General features: G+C 35.3%; 1 protein-coding gene across 1 annotated transcript; it reads right to left on the reverse strand.

Moving 5' to 3' along the window:
• Nucleotides 1-7,410: 7,410 nt before the first annotated feature.
• LOC122524040 (serine/threonine-protein kinase meng-po) lies at nt 7,411-16,885 on the reverse strand. The gene is made up of 2 exons (XM_043646087.1): nt 16,313-16,885; nt 7,411-12,095 (listed from the first exon to the last, which is right to left on the reverse strand). Exon 2 carries the CDS (start codon nt 12,093-12,095, stop codon nt 10,932-10,934), a length of 1,164 nt encoding a protein of 387 aa, XP_043502022.1. The 5' UTR covers nt 16,313-16,885; the 3' UTR covers nt 7,411-10,931.
• Nucleotides 16,886-18,495: the final 1,610 nt, after the last annotated feature.

Below are 18,495 nucleotides of genomic sequence, written 5' to 3' on the forward strand. Positions count from 1 at the left end.
ATCGGATTATTTTTCTTTCGGCACGTTTGATACACACATACACACGTACACGCTCGCTCATGTGCGCATGTAAATACAGGAACGTGCGAAAATGCAATTTCATGTCCTTACGTCGTCGCTAATTTCGGAAGTCATGGAGTTTCAAGTGCGTCACCTGGGAGTTACAAAAAGAAAGAAAGAGAAAGAGAAAGGAGACAGAGATTTATATGTACGCCAAGACAAATCCGTTCCATTCTCTTTTCCCAACGGGGAAAAATCGCTAAGGAACTTTCGAAGAATACTACATGCGTAACGAAACTTTCTATCGAATCTTGGCGTTCGTAATTTAGATTTTCGAAGTATCAACATTAATTATTGTAAGATGTTTATATTATTTCTAGGAGAGATTTTTGTTGATATTATTAGATTTCATTTAAACAAAGACAATAGTTCAAAATATTTACAAGATAGGGGATGATGTTAACTCTCTATAATTGAATTATTTTTTCGAATTTTAAATAAAAAGATTTTTAGACATTTATTTTCTTTTTAAATAATATAGATTCCATAGTAAAAAGATTAAAATAACGAAGTTAATTTTTAGAACATAATAAATACCATAATATTTCTGAATAATATTTCTTACAAAAACCGTGTTATATATATCTGTATTTTATCTGTATCTATATCTATATCTATATCTATATCTATATCTATATATTTATACATACATATATACTAAAGTGTATAACTTGGAAAGTTATATGGGGGTTATAGAGGGTTGACAAACGAACGTTGAACGTTTTCCTTACGTCATTTACTCAAACGTGTATTTACAGATAAATGATTTAAGGATCAAGAAACTAGATCGTTTGGTGACAGGGAAGTCCTCCTCTATTAAATAATCCACCTTTCATCCACCTACGCACGTCAACGATTTCCGAAGAACGATTATCAATCTTCCTGGCATTTCCATCGGTCACGAATGACTCGAAGATTTTGGCAGCGAATAATCCTACTCGTGCGTTACCACCCTCGTCTTCTTCCAGACTGGTTTTAAACCAACGACAGGTGACATGCTTTAGTACTCACATGGCCCACTTTCGTCAGGCAACTTTATAATATTAAATTCAATAGTTGTATCGAGTCACAGTCGTCCTTATCGTTTTCTATACGACATGGAAGGAAGATAGCTGAGAATTGTACAAGTTTTTTAATTCATGGTAATATCAATCATATTTGAAATATCGCGAATTAATCGTTTATTGTTTGTCGCACAGGACATTTGCTTGGAAAAGTTAGAACTCGTAAACAACAAATTCGTAGAAAGTTAAAAGATTTACGAAAAGTATTGCAAGGAAATTCGAAGAAATACATTTGGCCATTAAATTTCCAAACACGATAATATATAACCAGATCCAGAGAGAGAGAGAGATAGAGAAAGAGCACGGCGATGTCTTCAACATCGAATTGTGCAATAAACGTTACCCCCGTCCGTATACGTTCCGGTTTATGTTTCCTCTTTCCTGCGAGCACCGCGTGCGTTATTTACATTTTATGTCGAAGTTATCGAAAGGTGTTGAAACGGATTCGACGTTTTTAGATTTTCGAATGATTACTGGACTCGTAAGTTATCGAAAAGATTATAAGCAACTTAATCATTTCATTTTCAGGAGGTCATTGACCATTTTCATGATCCAAAGAATAATCCGATACCACATCATATTTTCAAATTTAAACAAAATTTACTTCTAACAGGGGATAAAGATAAAATCAAACCTTCGGTATTCGAACTTCATTAATGATTTGAAATTGAGTTTTCTGAAAACAAGTAAGTACGATTTTATCCGTTACGAGTGCATTCTCGTAACGAGCTAGCACAGACAACGAAGCTTTCCCAGATCCAAAAATAAGAATACGTACCGGTCCACCTGCCTTCGATTTTTGTTCGTTTACTGAGTGGACCTGTACATTTTTAGAATCATACAGTCGTAGAGAGATAACCAGTTTGGTCATCGAACTTTATCTTTTGCTTTGCTGAAAGTTGTTCGGGTAAAAGCGAGGACGAAAAAGAAAGAGAGAGAGAGAAAGAAAGAAAGAAGGGAACAAGAATGTCTTCTATCTTGTTCAATGCTTTGAAGAAATAGGAAGGAAGAGAGAGAAAGCTTGTGTTTACGCCGTTGGATTATCGTCTTTGTCGCCATCGTCGTCATCGTAGTCTGCACCACCACCACCACCACCACCACCACCATTTCGACTGACGTCGTGTTCGTAGTTACGATCACGTTTCTCCATGTTGTATGCAGGAGATAGAAAGAGAAATAGGGAAAGATAGAGAAAGAGAGAGACAGAGAGAGAGAGAAAGAGAAGGGTGTTTGAACCCTGGGCCGTGGTTGAACGGCCTTTAAGTTTTCTCGAGTCCTGGCCGAGTATCGTTCTACCTCTAGCAGCTCCTCCCTAACGTCCCACCACTTCCCCGAACCTGGCACGAGCGCGTCCTGAAAGAGGCGGCTCTTTGACGTCAGAGGGAATCGGCCAACGTCGTAAAACGAGACCACAGCCACCGAACCGAAATACACCGCGAGTCTTGCACGTCGCGAGAACTCGCCCGTCGTCTTCTCTTGCATGCCACGTTTGCTATCCCAATCAGGGTGGGGTCAGTTGGGGTTAAACACCCCTCCATTCCCCGTTCTTCCCACCGCTCTTTTGCTTACTCTCTTCAAGATGGTCTCTATCTTAAGAAGATATTATATCCTAGAACAGAGGACAGGCTTTCCTTAGGTTTATCTTTTCATTTGATCCTTCGCAATGTATTATGAATTTTCTCTTCCGCTCCAGTGTTTCTCGTCTGTCGGGGTAAATTTATTGATATTACATTAGGGGAAGGGGGAAGGGAAGGGAAATCTTTGGAAGCAAATTGGTAGGAGAACAGACAACCAGGGGGGCAAAATGTTGATTATTTTCTCTAGCACTGCATATCTAGCGTTCTATCTTTGCTCGGTGTTTCCTTGAACAACGCGCAATCGGCGAGTTATACATACATTTGTGATTTGCCTCGGCTCATACTTTACGACATGGGTTTTTATGTCTTGCGAATTCGTGGCTCTTCTTTCATCTCTTTTTAAATCTTACACAGGCCACGCGTGACTTGTGAGCTAGCATCCAGGTAAAGTATTTAACGTTAGCAAGGTAACGTCGAGTGGTTAAATATTGCTTGTGACCGATGCCACGCCAGGGCACGGACTGATAGAAGTAGAACATTGTCCGTATGACGATGTATAAATGGGTTAGCGAGTATGAAAATAGTCACCGGGGCGTTGGACCTGAGGATCGATGCGATTTCTCATCCTCGTCGACGATAAACGCGACGAGCTCGTCTATTTGGTACCAACGTCGAAAGAATACCGGATGGTGTTGGTTGTTGTTATTGTTGTTGTTGTTGTTGTTCCATTGAATTTACTTTGAACTTTCCATTAACCATCTATCCTTGCTTCCTTCATTGATTCGATCCCTTCAATTATTTATTTGATCATTTTTATGACCATTAATTCATTTCTTGATTGGATAATCATATTGTTTTGATAGGACGTTTTTATAAGTCAGTAGTATATTATAAAACAAACGGTCAGTTTTAGGGATTAAATGATTAGGACGATCGTATTGTTGATTAAATTTAATTACTTTCGTTATTATTTTGATTAGAAGTCTTATGATAAAAATGAAAAGTCTTTTGATACCATTAATATATATTTTCTTTGGTGTAAATATATAATAATGGATGAGTATTTTTTAAGTAAGACACCGTCAAGATTATAAATTGATACACACGTTGAGGAAGTTTTATTATAAACACTGATCAGAAATGGTCTACAAAAGTTGTATTGAAGATACGAATAAATATAATTGTTTATTTTTATAAATAGATCCCTCGAAGAATTCTCGAAATAGAACAGTCTTTTAATCAGTAGAAGAAGATGAAGAAGATCGAAGAAGAAAGGGATTCGCAGATTCTACTATAAAGACGATAAAGACATTTGCGTCATACAGGGAGGCCGTAGCTCATCCGATGGAGATGCGTAAACACTATGCAGACAAGATCATTCGTGTGTGCCATGTGTTATATCTACAAGTATACAACTATATTGAGAGAAAGAAAGAAAGAGAGAGAGAGAGAGAGAGAGAGAGAGTTGGTCGTTTGGACCCGTCGGTTGGCCGATCGAATGTTCGGTTAAGACGAAGAAAATCGTCTGTATTGAGTTGGTTCGCCGAACGTGAGAGCTTGTCAAAACATAAGCCTAAGAATACGTTGATCGTGATCGGAAATAGCAAGACGATGGACCGAAATAAGCGAATCGCAAGATAATGGAACGCGGGTGCATCCTAACTTTAAGTACCGACGCAAGTTTACCCCACCGATCAACATGACCAAGATGAAAGAAAATGAAGATTAAGATGAATATGAATATGAATATGAAGATGAAGATGAATATGAAAGAGGAGGAGGAGTAGGAGGATGAAGGGAAGGAGGTCCGGATGTTGGCATATGTCGAATGCATACCCTCGTCAGGTGTTACGTCCTCAGCCTCAGTGGTGGCAAGGCGGCGGCAGTCGATGACACCACGAACGAGACGAGACGAGCTTCTCTGGACGATGTGTCGCCACTCGACTTTACTTGGCACCGTATCATAAGCGTTGTTAGACGTCGAGTGGGAGCTCTAGCGCTAGCTTAAAGTCGAACACTCGATTGATACGTTCCCCTTAATGACGTTTGGAATCCCTGGATATAGTTCAGAAACGAATATGATTAGGAAATAGACCGATCAACGATCGTTCTTGCGACACACACATACACAACACACAGGTGTATCTAACATACGTATCTAAAAGTTTTCTTAGATATATATATATATGTGTATACAATTGGGTATATACAATGTGTTCCAATAGTCGCTTTAACTAACTGATTAATTATATCTTTCTTTTTATTTCTTTTTTTTTGGCAAGTATTTCAATTAGCGTCGTATAGTGGGTTAATATTTTTTTTAACAACCCTATGACTGAAGAAGATTCATATCTTGAAATAGAAAGCATAATATTTGAGTTCTATTAATAAGACAAGATTTATTTTTTGTTTTGATCATATTTCCTAGGCAAAGCGACGTTTTAAGTGTTAAGGTAAGGATATTAATAAATTATTCTAATTATAATTTTCGTTAGGCAAAAAGAAAAGGAAAAAAAAAACACGAAAGAGAAAAGCAATATAAAACCGTTTAATGTTGAATTAAAATGAACAATCGTTCCTGTGCTACGTTTTTAACGTTGAAAATTATTTCTGTTTTTCTCGACTCGCGAATGATTATTAAGTTCATTGCAAACCCCACGTACGTCGCGACAACACGGTGAACTTTCTTCTTGGAAAAGTTTTTTTGCCCCCTTAAATTTGTGCGCACTTAAACGTGTAGTATTTCGTTGGAGCCATGATCGTTGCCAAGAAATAATCCACGATGGCAACAAATCGTAAGATTCTCACGTGAGATAACTTGCGAGTAATCGTGAACATATGTTTCGTTCTGAGTTCATCGTGCTCGAATAAAGTATGCGGATGAGGAAAGAGGAATATCACGAATGATGATAGAAAAATCTTTTATTATCCGACAGTGTACTTTCTCGAGTTTTTAATGTTTCCACGAAACGACCTGTCGCTATAGTTTATTTTTCGTAACCACGAGTGTCGTTGGATCTCACAATTTCACGATAAAAAGTATGGGAAAAACGAAAGGGAAAATTTGGATAAAGTTTGTTCCGTTTCTAGAATAAAAATCAGACCAAATTTGAATATTATTAATTTCAATTTTCAAGCGAGGATATCATCAAATTTTAATCCCTCGTTGTAAACGAAAAAAAATTCGAGATTTTGTTCTTTTTCATATAAAAATTACAAATCCCCTGATATTTTTATCGCGCCAGCGTTTAATCCAATAACCGAAACATTTTATTCGAGATAATATTTAAAATACTCAACGCTATATACCCTACCGTCCGAAGAGAAGATTTAATTAATCCATTTAGATAGTGGTGATGTATTTTTGTGTTTCCTTTTTTTTTATGTTTTTTTTTTTTCTTCCAAACAACATTAGCGGACCGTTCCAAACGTTGGCACGTTGGAAAAGTAGAAAGGTCAAAGGGTAGATATTTGCTAGCGGGCCACTCGAGTCTCTCCGTTAGCAAGAACTTCAAGGTTGAAATCAAGATTCTTCGCGCAATTAGTTGACGCTAATTGAACTTTGTACGTGCTTTATTTAAGCTCGATAAAGGAAAAACGGTATATTTCCGTTAGAAGGGAAGGTCGAGCTGAAGTAATCCTTCCTCGTGGTTCTTCGTTTATTTTCTATAAGTGTGTAATTTATTCGTTCGAATGAATCGATAATCATTAACAACATCGAATGAAATTGAATATTGTATAATACGTATATTTAATTTGTTTGGGATTTATAATGCGTAAGAGTTTCTGGAAAATATCACGTAACGAATAATAGTCAGGATCGTTTGATAAGGTGGATTACTTCATTTCATTGTTTTATTTTGCATTATTGGATACTTGACAATCATACGTTATGATTATCGGCACCACAAATATCTCCCTTTCTCTCTCTCTCTCCCATCTCTCACTTTGCCTCAATATTGCGGGATGCACCATGCGTGGGTGAGTTGTGTGGGAATGCGCACGGTCTTCCGTAGATTTCCCTTATCCCGGGCATCCGGGCTTCGTCGTCATGACAACACACCCTCCACCCCAAGAACGACCACTGCATTCTGCTGTTCGAGCACCAGGACGGAATCGCGGAGGGCTGCAAAGGGCTGTAAACCGGTGGAAACATCACGTTGCGTGTTCTAATTAATTTCATTGTTTATAACGACTTTTAATCGAATTAGGGTTTATTCTATTATTGATTGACAACCCCAACGTATGCAATAGATATTAATGATTCTAATCGCTTACATTTACTTCTAATTTCAGTTTTATAGTTTCGAGTAGTTTCGATCGTTCGTCGATCGGATCAAAGTAAGCGAAAGCTTTCATTGAAAAATTCAAGTTCGACGATTCCTACTTATTATCAATTACCGCAAAAGTGTTAGAAAACTAAAGGTAAATTGTCGTTTTATCTTGAAACATGATTCACGTAAAAATAGTTGGATGCCGTTCCAAATAGTACAAGGTCGTCGGATATTTTATTCCGAGTGGTTTGAAAGTACGATTCAATATTTTACTCGACTTGTATTTCTGGGTCACACATCGCGTCTCTTATTTATACATCGAATGTTATATTAAAGAAGGTAGGAAGTTAGTTGTGAATAACTTTGAATTTATCGTTGGAAAAAGATTGGAGGAAAGAATGGGGATCGATGTGAATGTAACGAATGCAATTGGTATAACTGTTTTATACAATTTCAACGTTTATTTCGATATATACAAAAAAACATTGCTTGACGTTAAACAGAGGCCACGCACTTTTCGTCCGAACTTTAATTAAATCTTCCTTCGTCTTCTTTAAAATATCTATTTTTATATCTTTTTTTTTTTTTCTAACAAAAGAAAGGATCTACAAAGAGTTATGCCTACTGAAACATCTCTGAAGGATGAACGTACAAATGTAGAAACGCGTGTACGCTAACTTTCGACTTTCTTCTTCTTTTTCTTCTTAATCATCATCATCATCATCATCTTATTCTTCATCTTATTATTATTATTCTTATTTTTCATATTCATCATTTTCATTATTTGTAATACATGTACATAAATCATTTCGTCGTTCAAAAAGCGTACAAACTAAACTCGCGGAAATCTTTCATTCGAAGATCCACGAGCGAGCGTTTGGCACGCGTAAATTCGTTCTCACGCACATTTATTTTTTTTCTCTCTTTTTTTTTTTTCTTTTTTACAATAATCGTGCTCTTGCAACGTTTCGCACGCGTGGTACGCGCTGCGTAAAATCGATGACGTCTGAACCTCTCGAAATTAGGCTGGCTTTAGAAACGTCTTGATTCTTGTAAACTTGGCGCTAAAAGATTGGCAAATTTCACATTAAATTCAAAAAAATATATTAACTCGTCGTGCCAATAAAGATATAGTGTTTGTAATCAAACGTCCGGTGATATTTATATAAACGTGTCATTAATATCATTGAAATGATCTAACGAAACGTTAAATAAGTTTATTAATTACGTCTCTGACTTTTTATACATTTGTGTAATTGCAAGTTGCATAATTTCAATTATTGTTTCAGTCATAATAATAATAATAATAATAATAATAATAGTAATCCGTGAATATAAACAAAACAACAGAACATACATCATCGTGGATTATGACAATTAATAATGATTAAGATATCGAACCGATTAATTATTACGGAGGTTCATCATCGAAGTTTACTCGTAACCATTTGTCATTAACACACACACACACACACGCATACATATATACACAAACATACGCATACGCACTCACACGCATAAATACGCACCCTGTTCGAGCATCGAAAATTGAAACGATGGATGGTATCGCGAGGCTTTTTTATTTTTTCTTACAGCTTTTCTAATATCCAGTCTATAGCTCATCGATAGCAATAAGGAAGTATTGTATTTTTTTTTTGTTTTTTTTTGCTTTTTTTTTTTCATAGTGCTCCGAAAACCGAACGTTATTTTATCCTTAGCCTCATGCAAAATCGTTCCCACGTACTTTTTATTATCACAAATACGTCTTATTCCCGATTCACTTTTGGACCCACGAAGTACAACGAGGAACGAATTGACGCGAAGCTTGTTTTTGTAAATTTTCCATTTTCTTTTTTTTCTTTTATTTTTTTTTTTTTTTTTTTGAAAGTATGTAGAAATGCATTTGCAACGGTCAATGAACTTTGTGAAATTGTTTCTTGCATGACGCGCGTCAAGTATGATCGATTATTTCGATCGTATTTAAAGAGTAGAAATATTTGAAGGGACAATAAATTCTTAGTTATGCATGCTTGAGACAACAGACAAATTTTCGTTACGATAAAATATAGAATCCAATTATTATAGATTAGCATGTATAGCTAGGTAATGGAAATAGCGTATAAAAGATAGTATTATTTTAATCTTGGAACGATAAGTACTACTAATAGTTGGCACCTAAATAAATGCCGTTCATCATTATTTTTCTCGCGAATTTTTCTCACTACCGAGAATTACATCCTGATTTATATTTTATTTGTTCACGTTTTTTCTTATTCTTCGTACTTTTTTCTCTCTTTTTCTTTTTTTTTTTTCTTTTTCCTTTTTTTTTCTCGGTGCACACACGTTCGGAATTCGGAATTATTTGTTATTTCTCTTTAGGCAGAATTACTCTCTAGATTTAAATCTTTCTTTTTCTTTTTTTTCTATTTACATTAGTCGTTTAAAGAACGACGTATCTAATTTCTCATCATTATTTTTTTCTTAATTTTCTCTACATCCTATTATAAATTTCTACAAGAATATATGTATAATGTGTGTGTGTATATATAATATAATATATTATATCGTATATACATAATGCATCTTCATTTCTATTGATTATACAACAATCAAACTTCCTATGTCGATGATCTCGCAGCATCCGTTTTGCTTTTTGTTTGGTAATTTAATCTAATAATACAAGCTTTTTTTTTCTCTCGAATGTTTTAAAAGTATTTACTCGGTAGATTAAGATTGCCTAGTCAAGATTTTTCGTGCTCAATTTGTTGATTAACCCTTTCATTACTGTTGACCCATATACGGATCGTTCATACGAAGTATGGAACGATATTCGCGTCGAAACGAAAAGGTTCAATATTCGAGTGATTAATTATTTCTTGAAATATTTTTCGCTAGAATTAGAATCGTTTTCTTTTATTTTGTTTTTTTTTTATTGACATTAGAAAAGAATTCATTCTCTACTGATATACTCGAATAATAATTAAGTATTTATATCCAATATTTTGAAGCATCGTCAAGTTATCGCGTTAATTTGAAGATAGTAATTAATATCTCGACCTCGATATCTCGTGGAAAATAGAAAGAAGGGGGACGAACACGCGAGATAAATAAAATCTAAAAGAGAAGAAGAAAAGTTTGGCGAGACCGATTAAATTCGTACTACGATAAATCGCGGAAAATTTTCGCGTTTCCATTTCTCTACGGTTTTAATGATTTACAAAGACACGTGTATTTGACTATTTAAACTTTCGTCTGGCATTTATTATTGTCTCTTTTTGGGGCTGACGTGCTGACTGACACTTGGTTATCCTTATTACTGTGTGTGTGTCACGATCACTACATCCTCTATATCACATTCATTTTTTTTCTTTTTATATTTTTTTTTTTTAATTATCTACATACTAGACTCTTTCGTACACCTAAGGAAAGAAAAATATAGAGAGAACGTTTGAAGTAACGCACTTAAGTAGTACTTACTACTTAAAACATTCTCTTATATTTATCTTTCTTCCTCTTTCGGTTTCTCTCGTTATATTACTAACATATTTAAGAAAGTCATAGATTCTTATTGCAGTCGCATGACCTACGACTTCGTCATTGTTTTCACAATGAACGATTTCGAAAGAATGCGAAGAGAGTTTAATCGATTATATCGTTCCGTTCGATAAAGTTTATCACACGTTTTACTGAACACGTTGGAAGGGCCGATCGATGCAGAAAATTGCACTCGAGACGTCCGCCAAGTCGATTGGATAACGAAAAAGTTCGTTCGCTTACTACACCATCACCATCACCACCACCACCACCACCACCATTACCGGCCTTACTAACTTAAGCTTATTCGGCACGGGGCATTATTTCGCACACTCGACTTGCAGATCGAGCTCGGCCAAGCTGAACTTGCGTTCCTGCTTGATGTTCCTCAAGCAGGGTTCGCTCAAAGATTTAACCATCTCTCACATATTCTCCGTACCAAATCCACTGATGAAACTGGGATCGTGGATGGTTGAATCGCATTGCATTACCCATTCCCAGATCCTCTTGGTAACAACCTTTTGATCTACCGTAGTTTCTAGACCGTAACTGTTGAGAAGTTTCCTCAATTTGTTTTTGTTCTCGTCAACGTTGTGACGGTCGTCAACGATCGTGTCCAAATACAAAAGACTGTCTCCTCTCCTTGCCAGGCTCTCGTTCACGTCTACCGACGTTGACGTAGCACTGTGACTGATTTTACTGATGCACCATGAATCCTTTAAATATTTATTGATCTCCGTAACGTGCGGTCTCTTTTCAGGTTTATGCTCGAAGGCTCGCCTGAAATACCTCAACAGACGTGGTGTGAAACGTCGGAAAGTCGGTGGTATCTTGGTGGTCCGTCTTTTGAGCCATCTTTGAAAACCCGAATAGTCTGGGTCTTGGATCAGGTCAGCACACTGCCAGGGTGGATTACCGGTCAGACAAACGAACAGAACTATGCCGAATTGCCAGCAATCGGCACTCCTCTTGCAGGCGTACCTTTCGTTCTTGATCACTTCGTAAATTTCGGGTGGTTGAAATGGTACCCAAGTGCAACGGATTTTATTCACCAGACTACCCTCGCGTTTGGTACTACCAAAATCGCAGAGCTTTATCTTGGACATGTCTTGGGCAAATACCAACACATTTTCGAGTTTAATATCTCGATGTGCTAATTGCTTGGAATGAAGAAAGTCGAGTGCCGAAGCCAATTGTCCTGCGATTTTCTTACAGGCATCTTCGCCGAGTCCACCGGCTTTTACGTTTCCGGATAAATCTCCGAACGGGGCGTATTCCTGAGCGAAGAAGTAACATTTTTCGGCCTTGAAAGCAACCGCATAAGAACAGAGTATACTCGGATGTGGACTCAGGTGATAAGAATAATGGAATTCCCGAAAGAAATCTTTTTCGGTGGTGAGTTCCTGATGGACCGCTTTTAAAACCACCCTCGTTTGAGTTGCTCTATGCGTTGCAAGAAGTATTTTAGCAAAACTACCCTCCCCTAAAGTCTTTTCCACATTGTACTCTTTCGCAAGATCCAACTCCTCTAGGGGTACCTCTTGTATCCTGTGGATACCCGATTCCTTCTTCTCGTGCAGCTTCATCTGTAACATCATAAGGAATAGAATTTATAAATTCCAACGATCGTTTACTCCCGTGGGGATAGTTTAATATTTCTAACAATCTATTTATTTAATTGACGTCAATGCAAGTAGCAAGTAAAGGATATTACGAAGGAAATACGTAAACCGTTTAATTATTTAACACATTCCGACACAATCTGACATTAACAGGACACCGGCGTTGAACCTTTGCAAAATTGCTCATTCTCAAGTATCAGCGGGATTAAACTAATTACGCAAATAGTGTTAATCGATCTTCCGGAAGTTTATAGTCGCAGCGTCATCCTTACGTCAGCGATTTCCGGTTGGTAGGATTTCTACAGCCCCCCGGAGGCAATGCGATTTAACGCACGAACGGATCGTTTTACGTAGGGGTGCAGGAAACTGTCTAGATGTTGTCACAAGTTTCTTCGTGCGAACGGGCCTCGTTAGATCGAGTGTCGTAAGCTTACCGACGTATCGATTTTATTATATATGAATGTCGAGACACCACCGACGAAGGGAAACGATGAACACGTCAATGACGCGATACATACGTGAGATAAAATAAAAGCGAGGGGTGTTTGATAGATGCCTTCCCTTCTTTAACGCTCGGGAAGAGTATATTTACGTTTCCGATGCAGTGACAAAGCTTGCCCTACTTCAAAAATAAGTACGTCCGTTTGGTGCTTCGAACACGACTCTACTACTTCGTTCTGTCTACGTAAATACAATAAAAGTATTTGTGAAAAAAAAGAGCAAAAGGAAAATGATTTAGTCGAAGAAGAAAAAGAAAAAACATATCTAATTAAAATCAATAATCTAATTCAACAAAATAATTTGGTCTATTTCATTTTCTCGAAAATAATGCGACGCCATTTTAACACGTAGGATTTGATTTTAAATATTCCTCGACGATCGCGAATTGTTTGCTATTCGCAATTATAAATTTGCCGAGTGACATTTAATATCGACTTTTTTTTTCTTTTTGCTTGAAAGAAGAATCGGAGGAGAACTCGAATGCACGTTTCCACGTGCGTCATTCGTCCAGCTGTATGTATGCGCGCACGCGATGTAAACCTACCGTCGAAATCGTCGGGAGATCTCTTAGGGAGATTTATTATGTTCCTTTTCGAACGATTTATAACTTTGTTGATTTACGTCAATTGTCTATGTTCGTGTTAGTGTGTCTGCGTGTGTTCGATAATCATCTTCGTAGGAGGCAGATCAAGAGAGGAAAAAAAGGAAATGGTAGAACGAAAGTGCGAGAGGAAAGATCAGAAGTAAACAAAAAGAAATAATATCTAATAAGAAAGTATTGATTTTCGATCGAAAAATAAATGTCACATTGTTATAATAATAATAATAATTAATTGTCTCTGGTAATTAATGATAATATTAACAAAATTAAAAAACATAAAAAATATTATTTTCAAATTTTCTTGTCTTTTTTCTTCTTTTCTTAGTTTTCAGAAGCAATCAACAGCGTCGTAATTATTCCGGATTGAAATGAACTTACGTTGATTTTTTTTTAATATACATTCTAAGAAAAAACAACAAAAAATAGATTAAAAAGATTATACGATACTTTTGTCCTCAATTTTGAAAGCAAAAGTTTATCTTTTTTCCTTTTTATGATAAAATTTCACGAATATGTGTAAGCATAAGTCTTCGGTCGACCCAACCGTGCCTGACGTCTTTGAAAAGCGAACGAGGAAAGGAAAAATTTCGGGGCCGCGCGAGAGTTGCACGGATGGGTGGTAAGAAATATATAGAAAAGGAGGAGGAGGAGGAGGAGGAGGTGAATTCCTGGGGTAGAGAAAAGAGCATTGCATAGTGAGTAGAAGGAGAGGGCTGGGCTTAGGATGGGATGTTGCAAAGGGAGGGGAGGGGTGTGCCCGGGTGAACCCAGAACCTTTACAGCCGCCTAGATCAATAGCAAGGACCTCGGTTTGGCCAATGCAATCTGGCTACATGACTGCTACTAGATTTTCCTCTCCCCCTTTCCCCCCTAACCCCCTCGTTCCCCGGCCACTCGCGACTTTCCAGAGAAACCTGACTAATGTAAGATCGAAAAAGCTTCCTGGCATCGATTCAAATAACAACGCTCGCGTAAAATCGACTCCAACTCGATTTACAATCATCCCAACGATCTTCGATTTTGTCTTAAATGCACCCGGAAGTATTGCAAGTAAATAAGAGTCTCGACAGGTTACGGAGTATTTTCGTTTCGTAAGAAACAATTTTTATTGCGAGCTTTAAATTGGATACTTCTTTTTTTCTTGTTTGCAAAATAATAGTCATTTCTATTATTTTTCGTTTTAACGTTTGTCTTTATTTTTCCTTTTTTTTCTTTTTTTATTTTTACTACACCAGTTAACACCGGTTCCTCGGCCTGACAAGCCTTAGGCGCAAGTATATTTAGCATTTCTGTTTACCGAGTCTATTTTAATGCTACGAGAGGGAAGTAAAGAGAGAGAGAGAGAGAGAAAGAGAAGAGGGAGAGTAATTCTTTGACGTGAATGCGTGTCTCCAATGAAACTCTAGAAAGAGAGAGAAAGGGTTGACTAGCGTGGAAAAGGACGCACGTGTTAACGTTTCATTGTAAAAAACAATTATTATTTCATTGTTTCAAATGAAATATTTTCATATCATTTTAAACAACGTCGCTCTAAAGTTGAAATTTTTTTCTTTTTCGCAATATTTAAACGTTTCCTTTTTTCTTTTCTTTTTTTATTGTAAAATTATTGGAAGTGGATACGAAGTGGATGGGAACAACCCACGCAGTGAATCAGCAGACCGTCTAACGCCATCGAATGACTAAGTCTTTCTCTCTTTTTCTCTTTCTCTTTCTTGATTTATATTTATATTTTTCTTTTTTTTTTTCAAGAAATAACAAAAATAAAATACTAAGCGTGTCGATACACAATCGCGATGTAATTATATGCGACAGAATCGAGAACAAAATTCTTTGGTATTCTTTTATATTCTTCGAATTTATTCGAATGAAACGTTCGCCGAAAGGATTTTATCAAATCATACCATACAATCTTATTTTATACGAGTTATTATAGCCCATTAAAGTTTTATTTGTTGAATTCGAATGATAAATGTGTCCCAGAAATGGATAATTATCGATTTGACGCTATGTCGAGTTTATTTTCGTAATAATCCGATGAATCTTTTGACAATTCGCTTTAATTAAATATCGGTTATCTATTTTCTTCTATATATGTGTGTATGTGTCTGTGTGTTTATATAGAACAGTGTAATAGAAACGTTTTATTGAAAGAACTAATCGATCGATACTCGACGAAATAAGTTTATTTCCTTTTTGTTTTTTTTTTTTTTTAGAAGAAGAGAGAAGGAAGATTAATCGTTCTTTTTAACCACGAATTTATCTTCAAACAAACTGCTCGAACGAGCCGATGATCGATGATTCTTCAATGATACTTTTTCCCCACTCTCTTAGGAATTTAATTAAAGGTTTCTCTCTACCTAAGAGAGAGAGAGAGAGAGAGAATGTAAACCAATTAGTATCCTTTCCGCGTTCTTTCAAGAATTATCTTAAGTATCTCGTGTATAGTCTTCTTTCCCCAGATCGATATCTTAAAATGTTAACCATGCGTATCGTTGCCATAAATTTATTCTAATTATTCGGAAATGAGATATCAGTTGTCGATAATTAAATGTCAGATTCACACACGCGTATTAGAAAAATATTTTCCGTGATAAATATAATTATTAAAATTTTCATTTATTATATATCTCGTTGGATGATTCTATTATTGGTAAGTTGGTATCTTTCGCGTTTAAATAGCGCATCACTTAAAATAGAAGGATTCATGGGAAGTGGCTAAAATTAGGGCCACTCGTGTTCCACGATTGTCATTATTCCTATAAGATGAAAGGTGAGAAAGAGTGAAGAAAAAAAAAATAGAAAAATCGATTATCTATTATCTATTATATTCAAATCATTATCTCGAATATGCATAATTAGGGATGACAGTGATCGAATATTTTCAAGTAATCGTAAAAGTAATTTTTTAAACTTATCTAATGTTTTCATATGATCGAATATAAATGCATAGATTTCGAAATAAAGATTGATCATTGGCAACAAACAATTCGTTTTTTATCTACAGAGATTTTCATTGCATAATCTGATTCAAACGTTCGTCTAAAGGAGATATTTTTTGTTATTTTTTCGTCAAACTTACCACGATATCGAAGGCTCGGTTGAATTGTCACGAAGATAATCGATAATTTTTCACTGCACCAAAAAATAATACGATTGTTCTTTAATAATAATAATAATAATAATAATAATAATAATAATAATAATAATAATAATATCGAGAATCACTCGAATAGTTCCTCCTATCACACTATTTATTGTCACCGATTAATATTTAATCTTCTTTTACATCTTCCACATGTTTTTATTTTTTTATTTAACGAGATCGAACGTACGAGACAGAGTTTTTTTTTTCTTTTTTTAAGTAACAGAAAACAAAGTAAATGAACTTCGTAGTAGCACTTTGATGATCGTCGTAGGTTGTTTGATCGCAACGATCGATAAGATCAACGACAGATCAACGATCAGATCAACGAAAACAAATCGACGTTGCGTTAATGAGATAAATGTTTATAACAGAATAAATCTATAAGCCGGTAATCAGTTAGAGAAACAGAGAAAGATATATATATGTATATATATATGTAAAGAGAGAGAGAGGAAGAGAAAAGTGCGATCACATTTTCAGTTGTGCGCGTATCTCGCGTCTGAAGGCATCGCGACGCCCAGCGTCGCTTTTATAGACGCACTGCCATAACGCGCAGACGTGAATCGAGAAAGGCTATCTACGAGGATGAAGTAAGAAGTCTAACGCTCGTTACCCTTATCCTTTCTTTTTTTCTTTTCCTTCTTCCTTTTTTCTATCTCTATCTCTTTCTCTCTTTTTATTTCTCTTTATTTATTTCTCTCTCTCTCTCTTTCTGTATATGGCAGTTAATTATTTAATCAACTTCATCGTCCATTCACTTTTTATCGCTCGCAAAACTTGAATACTTTGTATTCACATTTTTGTGATTTGTAATCTACTAATACTTATTATCTTATTTTTTTTTTGTAAATCTTCCTATTAATTGGTTTTAATTTCTTTTCGTATTTTCTTTTCGTATTTTTTTTTCATTTTTTTTTTCTTCTAATCTACATTGTAAATAATTTCAGATCCAAAGATGTTTTTCTCTCTTTTTTTCTTCTTATTTTTTTTTAACTTATTTAGATATAATAAATTCTTCAAACAAGTGTAACACTTATCAATTACGTATTTTAGAACAATTTAAACATTTTCAAGTTCTTTGATGAGAATTAAAATTCTTTGATTTATTTTTAAGTAAATAAGTTTTAATAAATAACTTTTCACATTTATTGAACTTTCAAAGTTTGGTCAAATAAATCAAAATTATTTTCTTTAATAAATAAATCAAACTTTTTTTCTCTCTCTCAGTTAATTAAAGTACTCCTTTCTTTTTTTTTCATCAAATTAGACAATTTGCGTTCGTTAAAAGAAGTTTGATTTATTTTTTGTAGGAAACTTGTGAGTAAACAAATTAATGAAGGAAATAGGAAAACATTTTCTACAAAATTTGTCTATCAGTTGACAACGCTTATTTACATCTATCTCTTTCTCTCTCTTTCTCCCTTTATTTACCTTATATTCGTGATATTTAATCCTTCAATGAAAATACATTTTTAGTTTACTCACATTCAAAGATTTGCGTTGGTCTGAAGTTTTATACACGGTTCGAAATCCAAAATGATATTTTCATAATCGAAACGTGTTGTGCAAAGTAAACCGATTCGATAGAAACTCGCTTCTTCTAGGCGTACGTTTCGATATTGACAATTTGCGGCTTAGACTGGTACCAAGCCAAAGAAAATATCTAAAGAGAGATCGAAATTCGATTTTAGAACATGATAGCGATGCATTTGCCTTACAGTTGTTGACAATAATCAAAGATGATTGATTTTCTTTTCTTTTCGTTACATTTTCCTCCTTTCTTTTTTCTTTTAATCCAAAAATTTATCCACACCGTGAGAAAATAAATATAAAAGAAAATGGACGTCATACGCACATCAAAAATGATATAAATGTATAGATCAAAAATGCATTATAAATCGTTTGTTTTTAAAATCGAAACGATTCGCGTGTGATCGCGGAGAAAATATTTTATTTTTAAAAAAAGAAGGAATGAAAATAAATAAAAGAAATGTTCGAGAGATAAAATTTTATAGGAAAATAAGTATCGTTGCTGATTAAAATAATTCAAGAAGAAATTGATTTACCGTACAATTTTATTTCATTTGAAAAAAAGTAAATAATAATCTAATAATAAG

This window comes from Polistes fuscatus, unplaced genomic scaffold (assembly GCF_010416935.1).
Source record: "Polistes fuscatus isolate 324 unplaced genomic scaffold, CU_Pfus_HIC Scaffold10, whole genome shotgun sequence".
NCBI lineage: Eukaryota > Metazoa > Arthropoda > Insecta > Hymenoptera > Vespidae > Polistes > Polistes fuscatus.

What these genes read in the sequence shown, in the direction of transcription:
- LOC122524040 (XM_043646087.1), bottom strand. Translation starts at nt 12,095, where the DNA reads ATGAAGCTGCACGAGAAGAAGGAATCGGGTATCCACAGGATACAAGAG.